Consider the following 17,630-nt stretch of genomic DNA (forward strand, 5'->3'; position numbering starts at 1 on the left):
TTGATAAAATAAGGGCAGTAAAAGTAACCCAGAGGGGAAGACATGGCTAGCATATGACATCAGATTTAGGAGGAGCATGTCAGAAAGGCTGGCCATTGAGTGGGATGAAGTCCAGAACGATTTATACACCCTCAACGCCGAACCTCCCCAGGAAGAAGATGCCATGCATTCTTCCAAAAATAGCAAAAATTTGCAAGGAAACAAATCCAATGACGATGATGAATCCAAAAAAGGGGAGCAGCCCTTTCGGAAGAACCAGCCTTGGGCAGCTAAAAATAATGCCCACAGACAGAACAAACAGCAGGCTGCCAAATCCAACATCCCATGCAGAAATTTTGGGGAAAAACCAGTGTCCATGGGGCAAAGAATGCTGGTACAAACACGCCTGCACAAACCAACGGCGACCATGCAGCAAGCAGCTACACCAGACTACCAGCCAAGAAAGAATGATACCCCAAGTTTAGAACCAGGACTAACACCCATCAACCTGGGCAACGTTAGGGACGCCCTAAACAATTACCCAGACATAGAAACCAGCAGGATACTATGGCAGGGTTTCAACAAAGGTTTTTCCATCCCATTTAAGGGCTCTGGGTCACACACCATCCCGATGAACCTGAAGTCAGCCAGGGACAACCCCCAGATAGTAGAAACCAAAATCAAGAAAGAACTGCAACTAGGCAGGATAGGTCCCTGGGACGGCATGCCTTTAAAGAACTATTTAATATCTCCACTAGGCCTGGTCCCCAAAAAAGAACCCGGGAGAATGAGGCTATCCATCTCTCCTACCCCAAAGGCCAGTCTTTAAACGACGGCATCCCACACACAGAATCCGCCGTTTCTTACACACATTTCCAAGAAGCGGTAAGGCTCATACAAGAGTGCGGCAGAAACGCCTTGATGGCCAAGCTGGACATCGAATCTGCTTTCAGACTTCTGCCTGTCCACCCAGATTCACAGCAATGGCTAGGTTTCACTTTTAACAACTAATTCTATGTAGATAGTGCACAGGATACTGGGCACCCCATGGGGAGGCATCTATTTGAGCAATTCAGTTCCTTTTTCCAATCTGCTTACCTAAAGCAGAGACCAGGGACAAAAATAGTGCATCACCTAGACGATTTCATGGTCATGGGGCCACCAAACTCCGGTGAATGCGGCAGGGCTTTAGCAAAACTTGAGCACATGGCCGCACAGTGGGGAATTCCCCTAGCGAAGGAAAAAACCACCAAGCCAGACACGAACATAGTTTTCCTGGGCATCGAAATAGACACAGCAAAGGGGCTCTGCAGAATCCCTGAAATAAAAATAGCAGAACTCCTGTTTAAAATACAAAACCTGATAACGAAAGAAAAGGGGACAGTAAAGGAAATGCAATCCTTAGCAGGCAGCCTCAATTTCGCATCCAGAATAATACCACAAGGGAGGATATCTTCCAGAAGCCTAGAGTTCAAAATCAAATCATTCACCAAACCACACTTGCATATCCGACTAGGCAGAGAGGTGAAACAAGACCTGGAAACATGGGGAAAATTCCTCAGATTTCAATGGGTCTTTACTTTTGCGAATGCCTTGAAATACCTGGTCAAACAGGGTCCTGTACACCAACGCAGCCGGGAGCAAGGGGTTTGGAGCCATACTAGACTCCGAATGGGTGGCAGGACACTGGGCCCAATTCCTGGCAAGCAGCAGGGTGGACAAAAAACATCACCCTACTAGAAATATTTCCCATCTGGCTAACATTACACATCTGGGGCAGGCGACTAGCGAATACGGAACTTTTGATCTGGTGCGATAACATGGCTGTAGTGGCCTCCATAAAGAGAAGGTCTACAAAATGCCCTTTAGTACTGAAAATATTATGAGCCATTACAACAGTCACACTACAAGAAAACGTAGTCAAGGCGAAGCACATTTCAGGGGCAGATAATAACATTGCTGATGCCTTATCTTGCTTCCAGTGGACAAGATTCCGAGAGCTAGCGCTGCACGCCAAAGAACAGATGACGCCAATACCAGCAGAATGCTGGGCAATAATGGGAAGACAAGAATAACAGCATAAACGCCAGCGCCAGAGAGCACAGGCCGGTATGCCCAACGAAAACCAGGCACCTCTAAAACGGGTGCCAACACATTGGCATCAACGCCTAAGAGCCCAGGCCGGGATGCCCAACAAGAATCGGGCACATCACCAACGGGTGCCAACAACCTCACAGGCTTCCTAGCAGATGGCAGAGAGGGCAGTGGCAAGCACTACTGCAACAAAGTGCAGTAAGTGTTTGTAAACAGTTTTTAAGGCCACAGATGTAAACCACATAGAATTAATAACGATTAAAGAGAAGTATTTTTAAAATGGGCCCGGGAACAAGGTTTCAAAAGGGACTCGTCTAAAAGACACCTGGTGGCAATTTCATATTTTACAAAAATACGGGGCGATTCAGACCCCACCCAGAACGCCCTCATATCTTATGCAATGAAGGGATGGGGCAGAATAGAGGGTGCCCAACTGGACACCCGCCGACCCCATGATTTCTGCAAACTGGTGCAGATAGCAAGCCATTTGAAAGCCATATGTTGGCACCCATACGAGATAATGTTATTTAAAACAGCCTTTTTCCTAGCCTACTTTGGGGCTTTCCGGGTAGGAGAACGCATCGCTTCCAGCACCAAGGCCACAAACGGCCTGGGTGTCATGGAAGTCAGGGTGAGACAGGAGAGTGTTAACATAGAAATGCAACAGTCAAACGGGTGCAAAAAGAACCATCAACTTTCGTTGCATTGATGAAGCAACAAACTGTCCGGTTTGCATCACCAACCTCTATTACGCACAACGACCCAAAATGGGGGGAGTTTTTTAATCCACAAGGATGCATTGGCTCTAAGCCGCTACCAATTTAAAGGAGTGCTGATTGCTGATAAAAGCAATCAGCAAAGCAGGGTGGGATCCCAAGCAGTTCGGCACCCATTCCTTCAGGATAGGTGCCGCCACTGCAGCACGGCAGGGAGGTCTAGCACCGCAACAACTAAACATAGGGGGATGGAAGTCAGACTGTTATAAAAGATATATCAGACCACAATTGATATAGCCATCCTCCCTCAAATTTTCTTTTCCCCTCCCACCACTACAGAAACGGGTGAATCGAGGACCACGCTCCGATCAGCATGGATAGTTGGCCACTCATTCGTTTTCAGGACAGGCAGATGGGCAGAAGAGACTAAAGAAGGGCCACCTTTCAGAAACACCATTACTTCATGGTGGGGATACAGAGGCCTATGGTGGGCTGACGTCCACGAAACACTAGCAGAATTGGTGGCATACAGGGACCCCCCAGAATTCCTGATCATTCATCTAGGGGGCAACGACCTAGTCAACATGGCTAGACGCATCCTATGCGAAGAAATCTGCTCCTCCCTAGCGGGCATTGCGCACAACTGGAGGGGTACTGAAATATACTTCTTAGCCATCTTACCAATAAAGAAATGGCTAGGGGCCAACTGCTACAAATCTATAGACATATCCAGAAGAAAATTGAACAGGGGGATAGAGAGATTCTGTATGACAAGAGGACTGGGTTTCATAAAACACCCAGCCATTACACTAGGCAACCCAGACCTTTCTCCACAACGGCACCCATTTGTCTAACCAGGGCATGGAGCATTTCTTTCGGGAAATCACTGCAACACTTGCTCACAGGGGCTGTCTCTAGGGCATACTCTTGGGGGAACACGGTCAGCCGCACAACCTGCCCATGTGTGGCGGCACGGGTCAGAGGGGGTAACCTCAGGACCCGGTGCCCAAAAGCATGATACCATCATGATATGTGATATTGTGTATTTGCCATAACTAATTTCTGTACAATAAAATCCTACGGCTTTTTATTGCCAACACTTCACACAAGTTGTGAGCCTATCATTACGGGAGAGGGTTTGGGGTTCGGCCAATACTAATGCATGCATATGGGTTCAGCAGTTATAAGAATAACTTGGGAGTTTGAAGATTATATCAAATGATAACACTTGTTAACATGTGTTGCATGGGATGCCACAACCAATAATCGCCATGTATTTAGTTTTGGCTGTTTTGTACATTAGCAGATATGTTTTACAATTTAAAAAAAAATGGAATCTATGTATTCTTGTTGCAAAAAATATGGCAAGTTTTAATCATGTTGCAGATAATGATTTTAAATAACTAGGGAATTTTCGCCATGCCATTTGTTTAACCGTGCACTTGTTGATGTGTCCGGTGTTGTAACCAGTTGGTATATGTTGTGGTTCTTGTAACTAGCTTTGTACAATGTTTAGAACGTACAATACCAGTTGTCAACTGGAAGCCATCTAGAATGCTCTCAATTAAGTTATTTTGATTGTGTTCCATTAATGCCAAAATATCACTGCAAAGGCAGTCGGCGACACCCACCTTAACTAAATATCAGTGGTTTGGCACGGTGCAGCAAAACCTTTTTTACTCATTTGCAAATTTAAAGATTGCAGGTTGGAAGTGATGAAAATATCATTTGAGTTTCAGTAACCTTCCCCTATTTGATAAAATGGGGCAGTGGGCTTGTGCTCCTTTGTCATGTGTTGACCTTATTTGCATACTCTGTCATCAATGTAAATTTATTTTAGAAGTCTCTACGGAGATGAAAGGGACGCATTAAACATTTAGTGTTCCAAACTTTCTCAACTTTCTTAATCCAGACTTTGTAGGTTATGTAGTAGTTGGGGACTGCAAACTGAATTGCTTGTATGCATTGGCAAGCAACATCTCCACGATTGGTGTCTCACTGGGCTGAAGGTTGTAAGCAGAATTTATATATTGAGCTTGGGTGCGCTGTTGAGCAATGGCTGCATACCCCGGGAGCTCTGCAGCGCTGCAAATGATTTATGGTGGAAAGACGGCAAAACACAAGATATAGCAGCTGACACGTCGCAAGCTGTCGGTGTAAGCAGCGACACATATCCCCTCCAAACCTCAGACTCTTGGCTGCAGCTGATCCCAAGATTGGGGGGGGCCCCAACGGGAACGTGCACGGCCATACTGTGCGGTGACTGAGTGTGGCTCAGGCTCCGAGCCTGCAGCTCTGGCGGTGCTGTGTGCCCTGAGGCCCGCAACTACATCTGAGTGGATGCCCACCTGGTGATCAGCTCCTCTGCTCCCCTGCCTCCAGCAAATGGGCACAGGGCCCCTGGATGTGGCAGAGGGCCGGGACATAGAGTCCTGCCCCGCATGAGGCAGAGGGTGCCACCATGCCCACCTGCTGCTGGAGAGGCTGGCTCCCCTGTCCCGCGTGGGGAGAGTGGCCACCGCAACTGCTGGCTGCACAGGGACCTGGGCTGCCAGGCGGGTGAGCCCTCATCTGGTATCCTGTTCCTGCCGCATCGGGGGAGAAGCGCTCAGCACTGCAACTGCCATCAGAAGGTAAGAGGTATTTCAAAGAAGGTAGCAGGCGCTCCTCTCCAGAAAGAACATGGCATGATGACCTGTTCTGAGATGAGTTTGCAGCACACGCTTTTTGCTCACTGTACCTTTCACAGATGGGAAATAGCCATTTGCATATCAGTCTGTGCGACACTCCTCCGGCGTATCCTGCACCCACACACAAGGGACTATACCTTTTGCTCCTCTGTGCACTACGTCTTCCAGAATCGACATCTTCCTAATATCCGGTTCACTGATGGGAAGAGTTGCAGACACTTATCGGACCCTGCATGCCATCGGATCATTCCCCGATATCCCTCACTTTGCGAAAGGAGCATGGGTGGAGTGGCTGCTCCTTTTAAGTCGGCAACACTTGAGGACCTAGTTTTTCGTGCTGACATTAAAGCAGAACTCAATTTCTTTGCTAGTAGTGGGTGGGCGACTGATGGAACCAGATGACAGGCCTTCAAGGTGTTTATCAGAGGGACGGCGATATCTAGGGAAGCCAGGGTGCTCAAGTGTATACGTAGAGATCTGGTGAAATCCAAATCCTCCCTTTAACGGGAGGTAGAATATGCTACCCCTCCACCAAACTGTTGCAAATCAGATCTGAACTAGAAACCTTTGAACTGCACGCGACACAAGAGGTCCACTACTTCTCCCGCCCGTGGCAGCCAGGAAATGTGGGGAAGGAGGTGGGCCCGGGAGGACACTGGCTAGACTGGAACAAAGGGGCCAAATCCATTCTTAATGCAAAGGGTGAACGCATGTGGGCAGATGCTGAGGTGGTGGGGTATTATGGGATTTCTACAGGGACTTGTATACTGTGGGTCCCCCAGGACACCATGCTGTACATGCTCTACTGGAACGAATACCGCTGTCGCGCCTTAACGCCCAAAGCAGGGAGGCGCCCGATGGCCACATTATACTGGAAGAAATGATGGGGTCGGTGGGGGGGGGGGGTTATATCCAACTTGTCCAAAGGGAAAGCTCCAGGGCCGGCCGGCCTAACAGCAGAATTCTATTAGGAATATGCTGCGGTACTTGCCCCATTCTACACAATGTATGGGAGGAATCCATCTAGATAGGGCTACTTCCTGCCTCGTTATGAGAGGCAGTAATTGCAGTACTCCTCCAACAGGAAAAGCCCATCGAACTATGAGGCTCCTATAGAGCATTTTCGGTCATGAACTGCGACACCAAGATACTCGACAAAGTAGTCGCCAACCGCCTACTCCCACTGATGCTACATTTCATTCACCCCGACCAAGCTGGGTTCATCCCGGGAAGGTCCACATCGCTCAACATTAGACGGCTTTTCAATGTCATGGCCAGATTATACCCCATGCACAGGCAGTGGTGGTTACCATTGATGCGCAAAAAACCTTCGATATGGTGTCCTGGGAATACTTGTGGGTGGTCCTGGAGAAAATTGGGATTGGCCCGAACATGATACGCTATATCCAATTGCTATATAGACAGCCAGTAGCTAGAGTGGTGGTTAACTCTTGTTTATCTGAGCAATTTCAGCTGGACAGAGGCACCCGCCAGGGTTGCCCCTTCACCCCATCTTGTTTGCCGTGGATATTGAGCCCATGGCGGACTACATTAGAGAGCCACGCGCAGCAGCGGGGCATCCGCCTGCTTGGCCGACCGGAGATTGTCTCTGTACGCCGAAGGTGTGCTACTATGCATCTGTGACCCTCACATCAATCTAGACCCCATACTGTGGGACGTAATACACATTGGACAGTTTTCTGGGTTTACAATCAACCTCTCTAAATCGGAAGTATTCCCCCTCACGGATTCCACCCGAGAACACTGAGGGCCTTTCCCCATCGCTGGGCGCTCGACCACATCAAATATCTGGAGGTGCGGATATCTAGTGAGCGTCCCACACTACTGAAGTTTAATTCTGACAGCTGCCACAGCAGTCGAGAACAAAGTGCACAAGTTCACTAATGACTTGAATATCTAAATTGACTTAAGTTTTTGCTAACGGCAAATTTTACTTCACCAAACTACACTGACTCTTTGCTCAATTTTTGTGGCACTCCGGGGCAGTTCGGAAGAAATGGATAGAACTAATGGACCCTTACGAGAAGGGGGGGGGTTCTCTGCACCGTGCATTGAACTGTACTGCATGGCCTCCCAGGCGCAATTCGCCTCCTACTGGTATGTTGTGTAGCGCGCCCTCCCCCACCCCCCGCATGTCAAATTGCACTCACTGCTGGGTGCAACAACCTTAAGGCCGCCGGTATAAAGACGATTCCACGCTGGACCCAGTTGCACCCACACTGAGCATGGCAATTGCTTCCCTCTCCACCCCCCCCTCCCCCCCCCTCCCCCACCCAAACTTAGGGGCCAAGCACCCACACCATCCCATCGCTGGCTTCCATTCTGGTATTTCCCCTGGCTACAACCACTGCATGACAGGGCAATCAAGAATCGGTGGGAGGAGATGGGATACAGAGCAATGGCCGACTTATTTCCCAAAGGGAAGTTCATTACACCGGAGACCTGGAAACCGGGGCATGGAGGTTCCATAGGGGATCTGTTTCAATAGTATCAAATCCACTCTGGTAGCAACCAGAGGTCTCGATTACCCTAGCAAACCAACTGAAATACCTATACTGGCGTACATGGCTAATTAAGAAGATGGCAGACACACTTTATCCACATTATATAGAATGTTGCTGGACAAGATGGCCATTGCCTCCGCCGCATCCCCGAAGGCATGGTCCTGTTGGTGTGAGGAATTGGGGACGGAACTTGCAGAAGCCCAATGGGCGCACATGTGCACCCTCACCAAGAAGGTCTCACTTAACTTTAGGTTAAGTTTAAGATGCTGCATCGTCTATACTACACCCCCGCCAGACAAATGCCCCGTCTGCAGCGGACTGCGGCCCCAGGTGCTATCGCACAGTATCCGATCACCTCCACATGTTTTGGGAGTACCCACAACTGGCAATATTCTGGTCTAGAATTGTAGATGTTGTCGTACATAACGGACACCCCTCTGGAGAATTGCCCACTTGGGGCACTGTTTCGGTTGTGGTCCAGTACATTAAGTAGAGGTAACCAAGCCTTCGTTAACATGGGGTGCATGATTGTTAAGAGCCATACTTCTACACTGGAAAAATAGAAATCCCCCCCCCCCACACAGAGGATGAATGGCTTAAAGCACTGACTTGGGCTCAAGAAAATGAGGAACATCATGCAAATACACTGCCGGCCAATGCCAGACCTCGAGACATTTGGGGAAACCTTCGCTCCTACCTGGCCCGGGAAGAAGTCAATGAATGGAAACACTATGTTGCAATCCCCCTGTGTCTGTTTATGTAATCTGCCGTAACCTGAATTTGTTGATTGCACCGATGCCAACCTTGTTGATGTGTATGCCTCTGTAATTTGTTGTCCTCCCTGTTGTGCCTGTAAACTGATAACTTAAATATAAAGTAAAAAACACAAAAATAGTATGTATTGAGCTTTGCTTGGATTTTGTTTGTGACAGAACTTATGTTTTCACTTTCTTGTTTTTCCATTTGTGTTCCACTTTTTGTTTCTAATAACCTGTGAACTGTGTTGCTGAATTTCCCAAAGATTGTAAACCATATCAGGGTTCAAAATTGAGGGTAGCTGGGAGCTATTTAGTTCCTGCTTCTAGCATAGTAGAGCCTGGCTAACTTGAAACCAACCGCATACTAAGAGCTATTTCTGGCTCCTAGGGCCAACTGGTGCCTTCCAAACATGTAAATGTGACATTAACTGAGTATTTGATAATGTTAATAAAAAGGAATTAGAACACATTTAATATACATTTAAAAACAATGGTTCATAAAAAATTGATAGAAAGTTAAAGCAGCATCTCTGGTAGCTCCTGGTTTCCCTGTGGTAGCTCCTGCCTACAGGTTGATGTGCAACACCCAAAGCTGGTTTTAGCTCCTGTTCATGGAATCTCAATTTCGAACCCTGAATACATATAATTCATTAGTCTTAATGCATTCTCAGTAATTTGTGCCTTGTTGATCAAAATACCGTCTGTTTTTCTATAGGTGAAGAATTGACATACTTACAGAATCTTTCTGAAGTCTTGACTGCAAACGAAAATCATTGTGTGATGAAAATTGCCAACGCGCTTTATTTGCAGAACGGATATCCAGTCAGTGACAAGTTTGTCCAGATGATGAAAAAGTATTTTCGTGCAGATGTAGAAAACGTTGACTTCAGCCAGGGTGTGTCTGTAGCAAACCACATCAATGGTTGGGTGGAGAACCACACTAACAGTAAGTTGGCTGAGGAGCATGATTTCATTTTCCAATTAAATTACTGATATTTTTGGTTTTGGTACTTGGTGTAATATTTTTGGTATGTATTTGGATGTTTTATTAACTCTGAGCAATCTTGCATTAAAAGGTAATCGATGGTTCATTCTCCTGAATTAGTGAGCTTAGTTTACCTACATGTATTGAATTAGTGAGCTTAGTTTACCTACATGTATTTACTAACAATTTTAAGGAGTGATGCAATTTAAATTAATTTCACAACCTACAGTAGTTTATTTGCACTAGGCTCATCAAACCCATAAAATAAAGTTGGTCTGGTTTTCAGACGTCCATTGTGTTCTACATATTCCTTGTGGGTTGGGTTCAGTCGGCAAGCTCCGCACTAGAGTGCAGGATGTTATCAAATGTTTGACTTTACTGAAATATACACGTTTAGTTGGCTCTGCAAAGCGGTCTATGGAGGCTCACAAGTCTTATAGAGCCGGGAGTATATTAAACACATTGTGTACCTTCATCCGTTCCCTATTGTGCCTGGTTCTTTGGATGCATACTCCTACATCTCTTCCAAATTAACTCTCCATTAATGTTACTACTCTGGTGTGGAAATGTGGTACTCTGGACTGCAGATACTTTTCCTATTCTTTGGCGGCCTCCAACTCAATACCTATAATAGGGAAGGTTCTTGCATATCATTGGAAGAGATGATTGGGTGTGCTGGTGCTCACTGTCCAAGTCTCAGATTCCTGGAGGCTCTTGTGGTGTTGGCCAAGAAGGATGAACAAAATCTTGGCACTGAGCATTCCCCCGCACCCGCTCATGCTTAGTGCCAGTCTACCACTATTTGTGGCCTTGCTGTGCTTGGCTCTGTAAGAGAAACAGTGTGGAAGGCAGATTCAGAGCCTGTGCTGTTGATGGGTGCATGTCAGAAGTATCTGGCTCTCCAGTGGCAATCTGCTTTCTATATGGTTTGGTGGGGAAACTTGAGTCATCCATAGGGAAGAGCCCAAGATCTAATTGCCTACAGCACTTTGGGTCTGGTTAGCTGCTGATGAGGGAGACTGAGACGGGGCTAAAAAGGGAGAGCTTAGTTGTGGCTCGGTTCGTGTTGATGTTTTATTGGCTAGGTCTGTGTGTGGGGAGATCATAAGAGGGTAGGTTGGATGATGCCTTACAGGGCAAAATAACCTACAATGCTGCATTCCTACCACTGGCCATTTGCCAATGGGTCCCATTTCTCTAGCTACCAATGCCATCCTTCCCCTTTCACCTGTTTTCTCATCCTCCATGCCCCGTCTTTCTCTTCCTCGCTTTCTCGTTTTATCATTTTTGTTTTTTCTCTCTCCTGCTTAAGGAACTAAGCCAGCATCTGCTAGTTGGGCTGCTTGATATTTGAGGACCTATTTTTGACCTTCCTTGGCATGTTGATTAGCAGACTTGAGATGCATCAAACTTCACTCTAACCTGCTCAGTAGCCAACTCACTTTGTCCTGTGCAGTGTAGGGGCTAGGATTCCTGCTCATTTGTCCCAAAGGTCTACCCATAAGGTGCAGACACCTCTCGCACAGTCCAAAATGAAATCCTCCCACCACCTCCAACATGCTGCAACATGTGACGCATGGTGCAGCCTTGCTGAGACTTTTGTTGGAAAAGAGTACTTCAATTTCCATGTTTTTTCAGCTAATCTGTTCCTCCTTGGTATGTCGGTCTAGTCTGTGCCTCTGGTCCCAGGGTTATCCTCTAGTGTTAACTCGAAAGATGTCCCAGTCTTGACAAAGATGACTGGTGCTAGTTCCCAAGGGGCCCTTATTCCTCCTTTGGCTGGCGACGTGGACTGAATACTTGCCTTGTGCAGCTAATCAATGATGGTGGTCTCTTTGGAATCTGTAGCTTGCAGGTGTTCCGGATGCGGGGACATCAGGCTCCGGATGTCAAAGGTAAATTCCAGGCTCAAGTCTGCAATGGTGGTGTTAGGATTTTTAGGGATTTGCATATCTTTGATCTGCAGGTATATTTATTTGGATTTATAAAGCACGCAGCAGCTCGAGAGCATCGTGCCGCTTGTTACAGAGATGGATGAACTTGTTGCATATGCAGTACAGAGAAGTCATGACTTAGTTACATGGATAGCAGGCATACAACTTGGTTTTGTATAGTCAAAACAGGCAAACGTGCTAGAATCATAGAAAAACAGATAATTTATAGCGGATTTGGAGAGGAGACCCAGAGGGGTAAACAAGAGGTCAGTTCAAGAGGGTGGTTTTCAGTTTTTTACGAAAAGCATGGAGGTTTCTGCTCTCAGTGCAGTGGGGAGTATATTCTATAACTTGAGGGGGCTAAATATGGGAAGCCTATTCCTCCAGCTTTGGCTCTGTGGATGCGTGGTATGGTGAGTTGGTTAGTGTAGCAGGTTCTTGTCGGCCGGGTTGAGGTGGATCTCGATAGCATGTCAGAGTCGGGCAGGGGCAGTGAGGCTGATGCATTTGTGGGTGGTGGTAAAGTTTGAATGTGGGTGGATTTCCTTGCTTGTGTGATGTGATCTCTTTTAGGAATACTTGGTGCTGTTCTTAGTGCATTATTTCGAGTGATTTGGAGTCTGTTTTTTGTGGAGGAGCCAGCAAGCAGAGCATTACAATAGTCAAGCTTGGCTCCAATGGTCGCTCTAGCTATAGAGGCAGTTGTCCTTAGTTACAGGTTTAATGGTGTTGATGAGTTTGGTGTTTAGTGCAGCGACAATAGCGCTGACTTGCTTGTTCATGGACAAAGTGGCATCTATATGGACCCCTAATGTTTTAACAGTTGAGAGCACTGGGATGATACAGCTGTCGATGTTGAAATTGGCATAGTGAGAGTCTAGATTGGCTAGGGTAGATTTTTGGCCAAGAATGAGAATCTTGGTCTTGTCCCTATTGAGGCAAAGGCCATTGGTAGCCATCCAAGCTTGTATAGTGGCATAGATTTGTTGAAGGGTGGTAGCATCTTGTGAGTATAATCCGGATAGAGAAAGAAGCACTTGGGTGTCGTCCGCATAGTTTGTGTATGCGATTCCCAAGTGCATCTAGTTTGCCAAAATGAAGCTTAGTGAAGATTGTAGAGCATAGGTGCACTAAAAGATCCCCGAGGGATGCCACAGTGAATAATGGTGGGCCCTACATTTGCTGTGTTGGCAAAAACTTTTATCGCTCTTCCCTCTAAGAAGGTGATCCAGGTAGCTGCATGCTCAGAGAAGTGAGAATCTTGTGTGAGGTGTGTAGTGAGGGTTTTGTGATCTAGATCGAATGCCGCAGATGGGTCCAGAAGGAGGAGGAGGGTGGGCTTGCCATTGTCAAGGATATGTGCTATTTGATTTTTGAGGTATAACGGGGTGGTTTCTGTTCGGTATCCTTTGCGGAATCCTGACTGCTTTTTTCCTAGGATGGAGTTCGTTTCTAGATAAAGTTGAATCTGGATGTGGGCGGCTTTGTCTAGTAATTTGAGCAGAAATGGGACAGTAGTTATATGCCGATAATTGTTGGGCTGGGAAGGGTCAAGTGTAGGTTTCTTTAGGAGGGGGCGTACCCATGCCTCTTTAAGGCTGTCAGGGACAGTGCCTGTTTTAAATGAAGAGTTGATGAACGCGGTAAGGAGAGGGGCTAGTGGCTCAGTGTAATCCTTAATAATGTAGGGAGGGCAAACATCGCCTTTACATTGCGATGGTTTGAGATGTTTGAGAATGTCTGACTTCTGCTTCAGACATGTCTTTAAATGCGAATTTGGGGAAGTTGAAGGTTTTGCTGTTGGTCAAGGACCCTAGTTGGCTTTTGTTTTGATTAAGAATGGTTTGGTAATGTTTCTGAATTTTTTGTAGCAGGTCTATTTTGTTTAGCATGGCGGCTTGTATGCAGTTACACCATGCTTCATCTTCAATAATTTCGTCCGTGGATGTAGGCGGCGCTGTGAGTTCATTAAAGATGGTGAAGAGTTCTTTGGATTGGGATTTGGCTTGGCAGATTCGGCTATTATAGGCTTCTGATTTAGCCATAAAGATGCCTTCCTTGCTTCAGGTGATGGGAGTGGTTAAGTGGAGGCAGTAGCAAAAAAAATAGGGAAACAAAACAATGTAGTGTAATTTAGAAGGGGAGTTGAGGGGAGCGTGGCGAAAGGTGACCCGACTGGTTTCCAATCCAAGGCTGGTGCTTTCTCAACTGGCAACCTGGTTATGGGGTTGTAGGGGGAGCAGGCACTTACCGACCCGGGTGCGTGGAAAGAGCCGGCAGAATCTGATTTTTTTTTAGAGTAACTGGGGGAGGAGTGGAAGGCTGGCCAGGATTGGTCTCAGTGGGTGATTGCAGTGGTTTTCACAGGAGCCTTGTCAGTTTGCTTAAGTCGCTCACTGAATCCGTGTTGCTGCGTTTGGTTAATGTGGTGGACTAAGCTGTGCAGCGGCCCACCAGCGGGGAGAGGTGCTTACTTTGTGTGCAAGATACAGGATTGCATACACACACCAGGATTCCCAGAGGGTTGCAGTAACATCCTTCCCAGGTGTACCCCCACCATTAATGAGCCATAGAACTTTAGTTCAGAACACCATATGCTGGTACAAAGGGCTTCACTGACTTGAATAACCAAGCTGCGGAGGCAGGGAGACTACAGGATGGAACAGAACTGAGGCCACTTGACAAAAGACTTCAAAGATGGCACCAGGCACACTGGATGCCTTCAGAAACGCACAGCCTGGCATCAGTTTATGCAACCAATGAAATCAAAACATAACAAACTAACAAGGCATTAAGAGTCCCACGAACCTTGGTGAAGAAAGTGCAGTAGCCTGGGGAATATTCTATTAGGGATTAGAAATGGCATCCAAATGCTTATGGGCATGAAAGGGTGTTGGCAACGTTCATTCCAGGTCCTGGTCATGAAGGAAGCAGATGTACTTGCTCATGCACCCTGATAGAAGGGGTGTCTGCTGGAAAGAGGAAGACTGAATGGACTGCTGCTTGGAGGAAAGCAGTAAAAGTCTTGGGAGGGTGATGGATGGAGAGCTGCTAAGTCTTCAGAGCCTTGGACGAGAAAAGCTGACCAGAAGGTCACCACAGCCCCTCCAGTCCTTCAGGGCTGGAAAGCTAAAGATTTTCCACTGGCAAACTCACATCGAAGTCCTGAATCCCATGGTAGGAGAGTAAGAGCATTTTTGGCTGCCTGAAAAGGACCCTGTCTCCACTGTCAGTTGGTATAAGTCAACGACCCTGAACGGTTGACACTTCAGCAGGCACACCATAATTCCCAATGGTCCATCTCTTCACTTATTAAACGATTTTGCTTGTTCATTGTAGTTGATGGGCCTTTTTGTAATGTGTTTCAAGTACTGAGCTTAATTTATAAAATGTGTCAAGTTTAGGGATGCATATCTGTAATTTTGTGATTTCCGTGGTTCCCCCCCCAGCCCCCCACAAAGAGCGTAACATACAAGTCTATAGAAATGCATTGGTCTCTGATGCTGGAAATGCATCATGTCCTGTACTCCTTTTATCGTGGGTGTGCTGTTATTTTCTGCACCGAGTCCATGTGGGACTCCTGGTAGTGCAGCTCTTCCTCTTCCTCTTTTTTGTTTTGGTGTACAGACCCATGGGATACCCTTATGGCACCAATGGGAGGGGGGAACAACCTGTACGCCTAGTATGTTTTTGTGCACCTGTGTGTGGCCGACACAGCAGGGTATGGACTGGTGGCAGCGCCATGCTGAATTTGACAGGTGCTCTGAGAATCCTCAATTTTGGGATACTCGGGCCCTGCCATTGGAATCAGTTGATTCCTGATAGGAGACAAGATGGCCCCTGTGGCCTCTTGCTTTCTATTGCCTGTTAACTTGTTTTTCCAAAGTCCTGGGAAGCCCCCGACCCCCAACTGTCCCGTCCGCTGACTGGCTGTTGGGTGGAAGTTCTATATGATATTTTTGGGGGGAGGAGGGGGATCCAGGGATGTCACCAAAATTCTAGGTGTAGCGGAAGTGACATCACATGACCCTTGGGGACATCACAGGAAGTGATGTCATTTGGCCCCACCCCAAAGTAATATCACGAAGCGATGCAACACGACCTTTCACCCGTTGACAAAACAGGAAGTGGCCTCACATAGCATTGTACACTATGAAAAATATGGTTATGATATCACTATGTGATGTACATTTCATACAAGAATGGATCACATATGTATCTTTAAGATCAGTGTGTGTATAGGCCTATATTGCCAAATTACTGTGAATGCAAGCAGACACCCATGAGGCATTAAAGAACCGACTAAATCAGTGACTCACCCCCTGAAGTGTGCCTGAAATAAACATTTAGAGTCTAGCAATTATTGTATAGAATTCCAGAAAGACACATTATTTGGTATTCCTATTGTTTATTTGGGGTCAGTGCTGAAAGTGTTAGACTTAAGGCACTCCTGTTCTTATTATTTTTTTTTTTAAGGGGCCTGAACAAGAAAACCAACCACCCCAAAAGTAAAGAGCCACATGGTGCACCCCAGAAGCTTACATTTAAACAAAACAACAAAAACAACAACAAAAAAAAGTCTGGCGACCCCAAAATGACATCCCTGGCTGGAGCCTCCTTCCCAATGACTGTTTTGTGGGTACTCCCTTAGGGTGGAACCCGGGTCGATGGAATGTGTGACAAATATACATTTCATGTTATGGGTGTCTGGTTTCTGGTGTGTGACACACTGAATGATACAGCTTTGCCCGAAACTGGAATTAATGCAGTGTGGAATGCTGAATGGCTGGGTAGTTGTCCCAGTCCACATTCCTTGCTGTGAGTGTCTGGATGGAGACGAATGACCTGAATGCAAAGCGAGCCTGATTGGCTGCCTGCCTGCTGAATGCCTGAATTCAGAAGAATGATTGGCTGCCTGAGCCTTGCTCAGCAGTGTGAATAAGACCAAACAGTATACCTGAGGACCTCTCACTTACCAGAATTGTTCAGAAGCTGAAGTCGAAACTTGATGCTTACCTTGAAGCCCAGCTGGAAGAAGGCTTTGCTGCTTTCCTTCAACGCAATCCGAAAGCGGTCGTGTCTCCAAGAAGTGATCCAAGAGGACCTGTCTAGGAGATCTCTTCCTGAGCTTTGAGCGAACATCATGCACCAGGTAACCTTCACCAAGGCTCCCTGGAAGTCAGTCATTGAAAGGCTGCCGACCAGAGATTGGGACCGCAGAGGAATCTGAAGTGAAGCGCCAGGACGTCGAGGCCGTTGTCGGCCACCACTGTCGACCGAGGACGGCTGTAACCTTGTCGACTGGAGCTGCAACACCATTGCCTAAGACACTTTGAAATAAAGGACTCCCTTGCTCATCACAGTTGACTGCTTTGTCCCGCTGGAGAAAGTCAAGGTTGCTGACGAACCGAGGAGAATCTGCCGGTAGGTTTCCTGAAACCCGAAGTCCACAGACTGACGAAGATCCGAGAGCCAGTCGTGGTCTAGTCCCGATCGCCGACGCCAACTGCCAATGACCCGGCACCCTTGCTGGGCATACATTGTTCATTGACTCTTCGGCAACAAACTATCATCGTGCACCACACGGCTCATCTTTGCAGGACGTCCACAATCGATCGCCGAAGAGCACCGCGAAGTCCGAAGCTGCTGTTTCAACAACATTGTACACCTATTCTTCGAGGGATCTTGCCGATCCATGGCTCCTGCCTTTTTGTTTGAAAATCGTATTTTATTGATGTTTTGAGTCTTAACATTATATAAACATAAGTCTCAATAACACAATTATAACCAATCCCGCCTAGCCCTCCCCCTCAAACCCCCAGTTCGAGCTCTCCTATGCAGTCCACCTAGCGAGTTTGTGAAGAACGTTGCAATATTTATTCAATTGTCTCTTTGCACACAAGTTTTGGGCCAAACATTAGACAGCTTTCAGTTAGTCTCGTTGGCAGC

General features: G+C 46.9%; 1 protein-coding gene across 2 annotated transcripts in view; it reads left to right on the forward strand.

The window, feature by feature from the left end:
* The window catches only part of SERPINI1 (serpin family I member 1), a 248,935-nt gene that overhangs the window by 173,273 nt on the left and 58,032 nt on the right, over nucleotides 1-17,630 (forward strand). For both annotated transcript variants that reach the window (XM_069618495.1, XM_069618496.1), the window contains exon 3: nucleotides 9,478-9,708. In XM_069618495.1, coding sequence (XP_069474596.1) covers nucleotides 9,478-9,708 — 231 coding nt within the window. The remainder of the gene's footprint in view (nucleotides 1-9,477; nucleotides 9,709-17,630) is intronic.

The sequence above is a fragment of the Ambystoma mexicanum genome, chromosome 10 (assembly GCF_040938575.1).
Source record: "Ambystoma mexicanum isolate Mex_15411 chromosome 10, UKY_AmexF1_1, whole genome shotgun sequence".
Taxonomy (NCBI): domain Eukaryota; kingdom Metazoa; phylum Chordata; class Amphibia; order Caudata; family Ambystomatidae; genus Ambystoma; species Ambystoma mexicanum.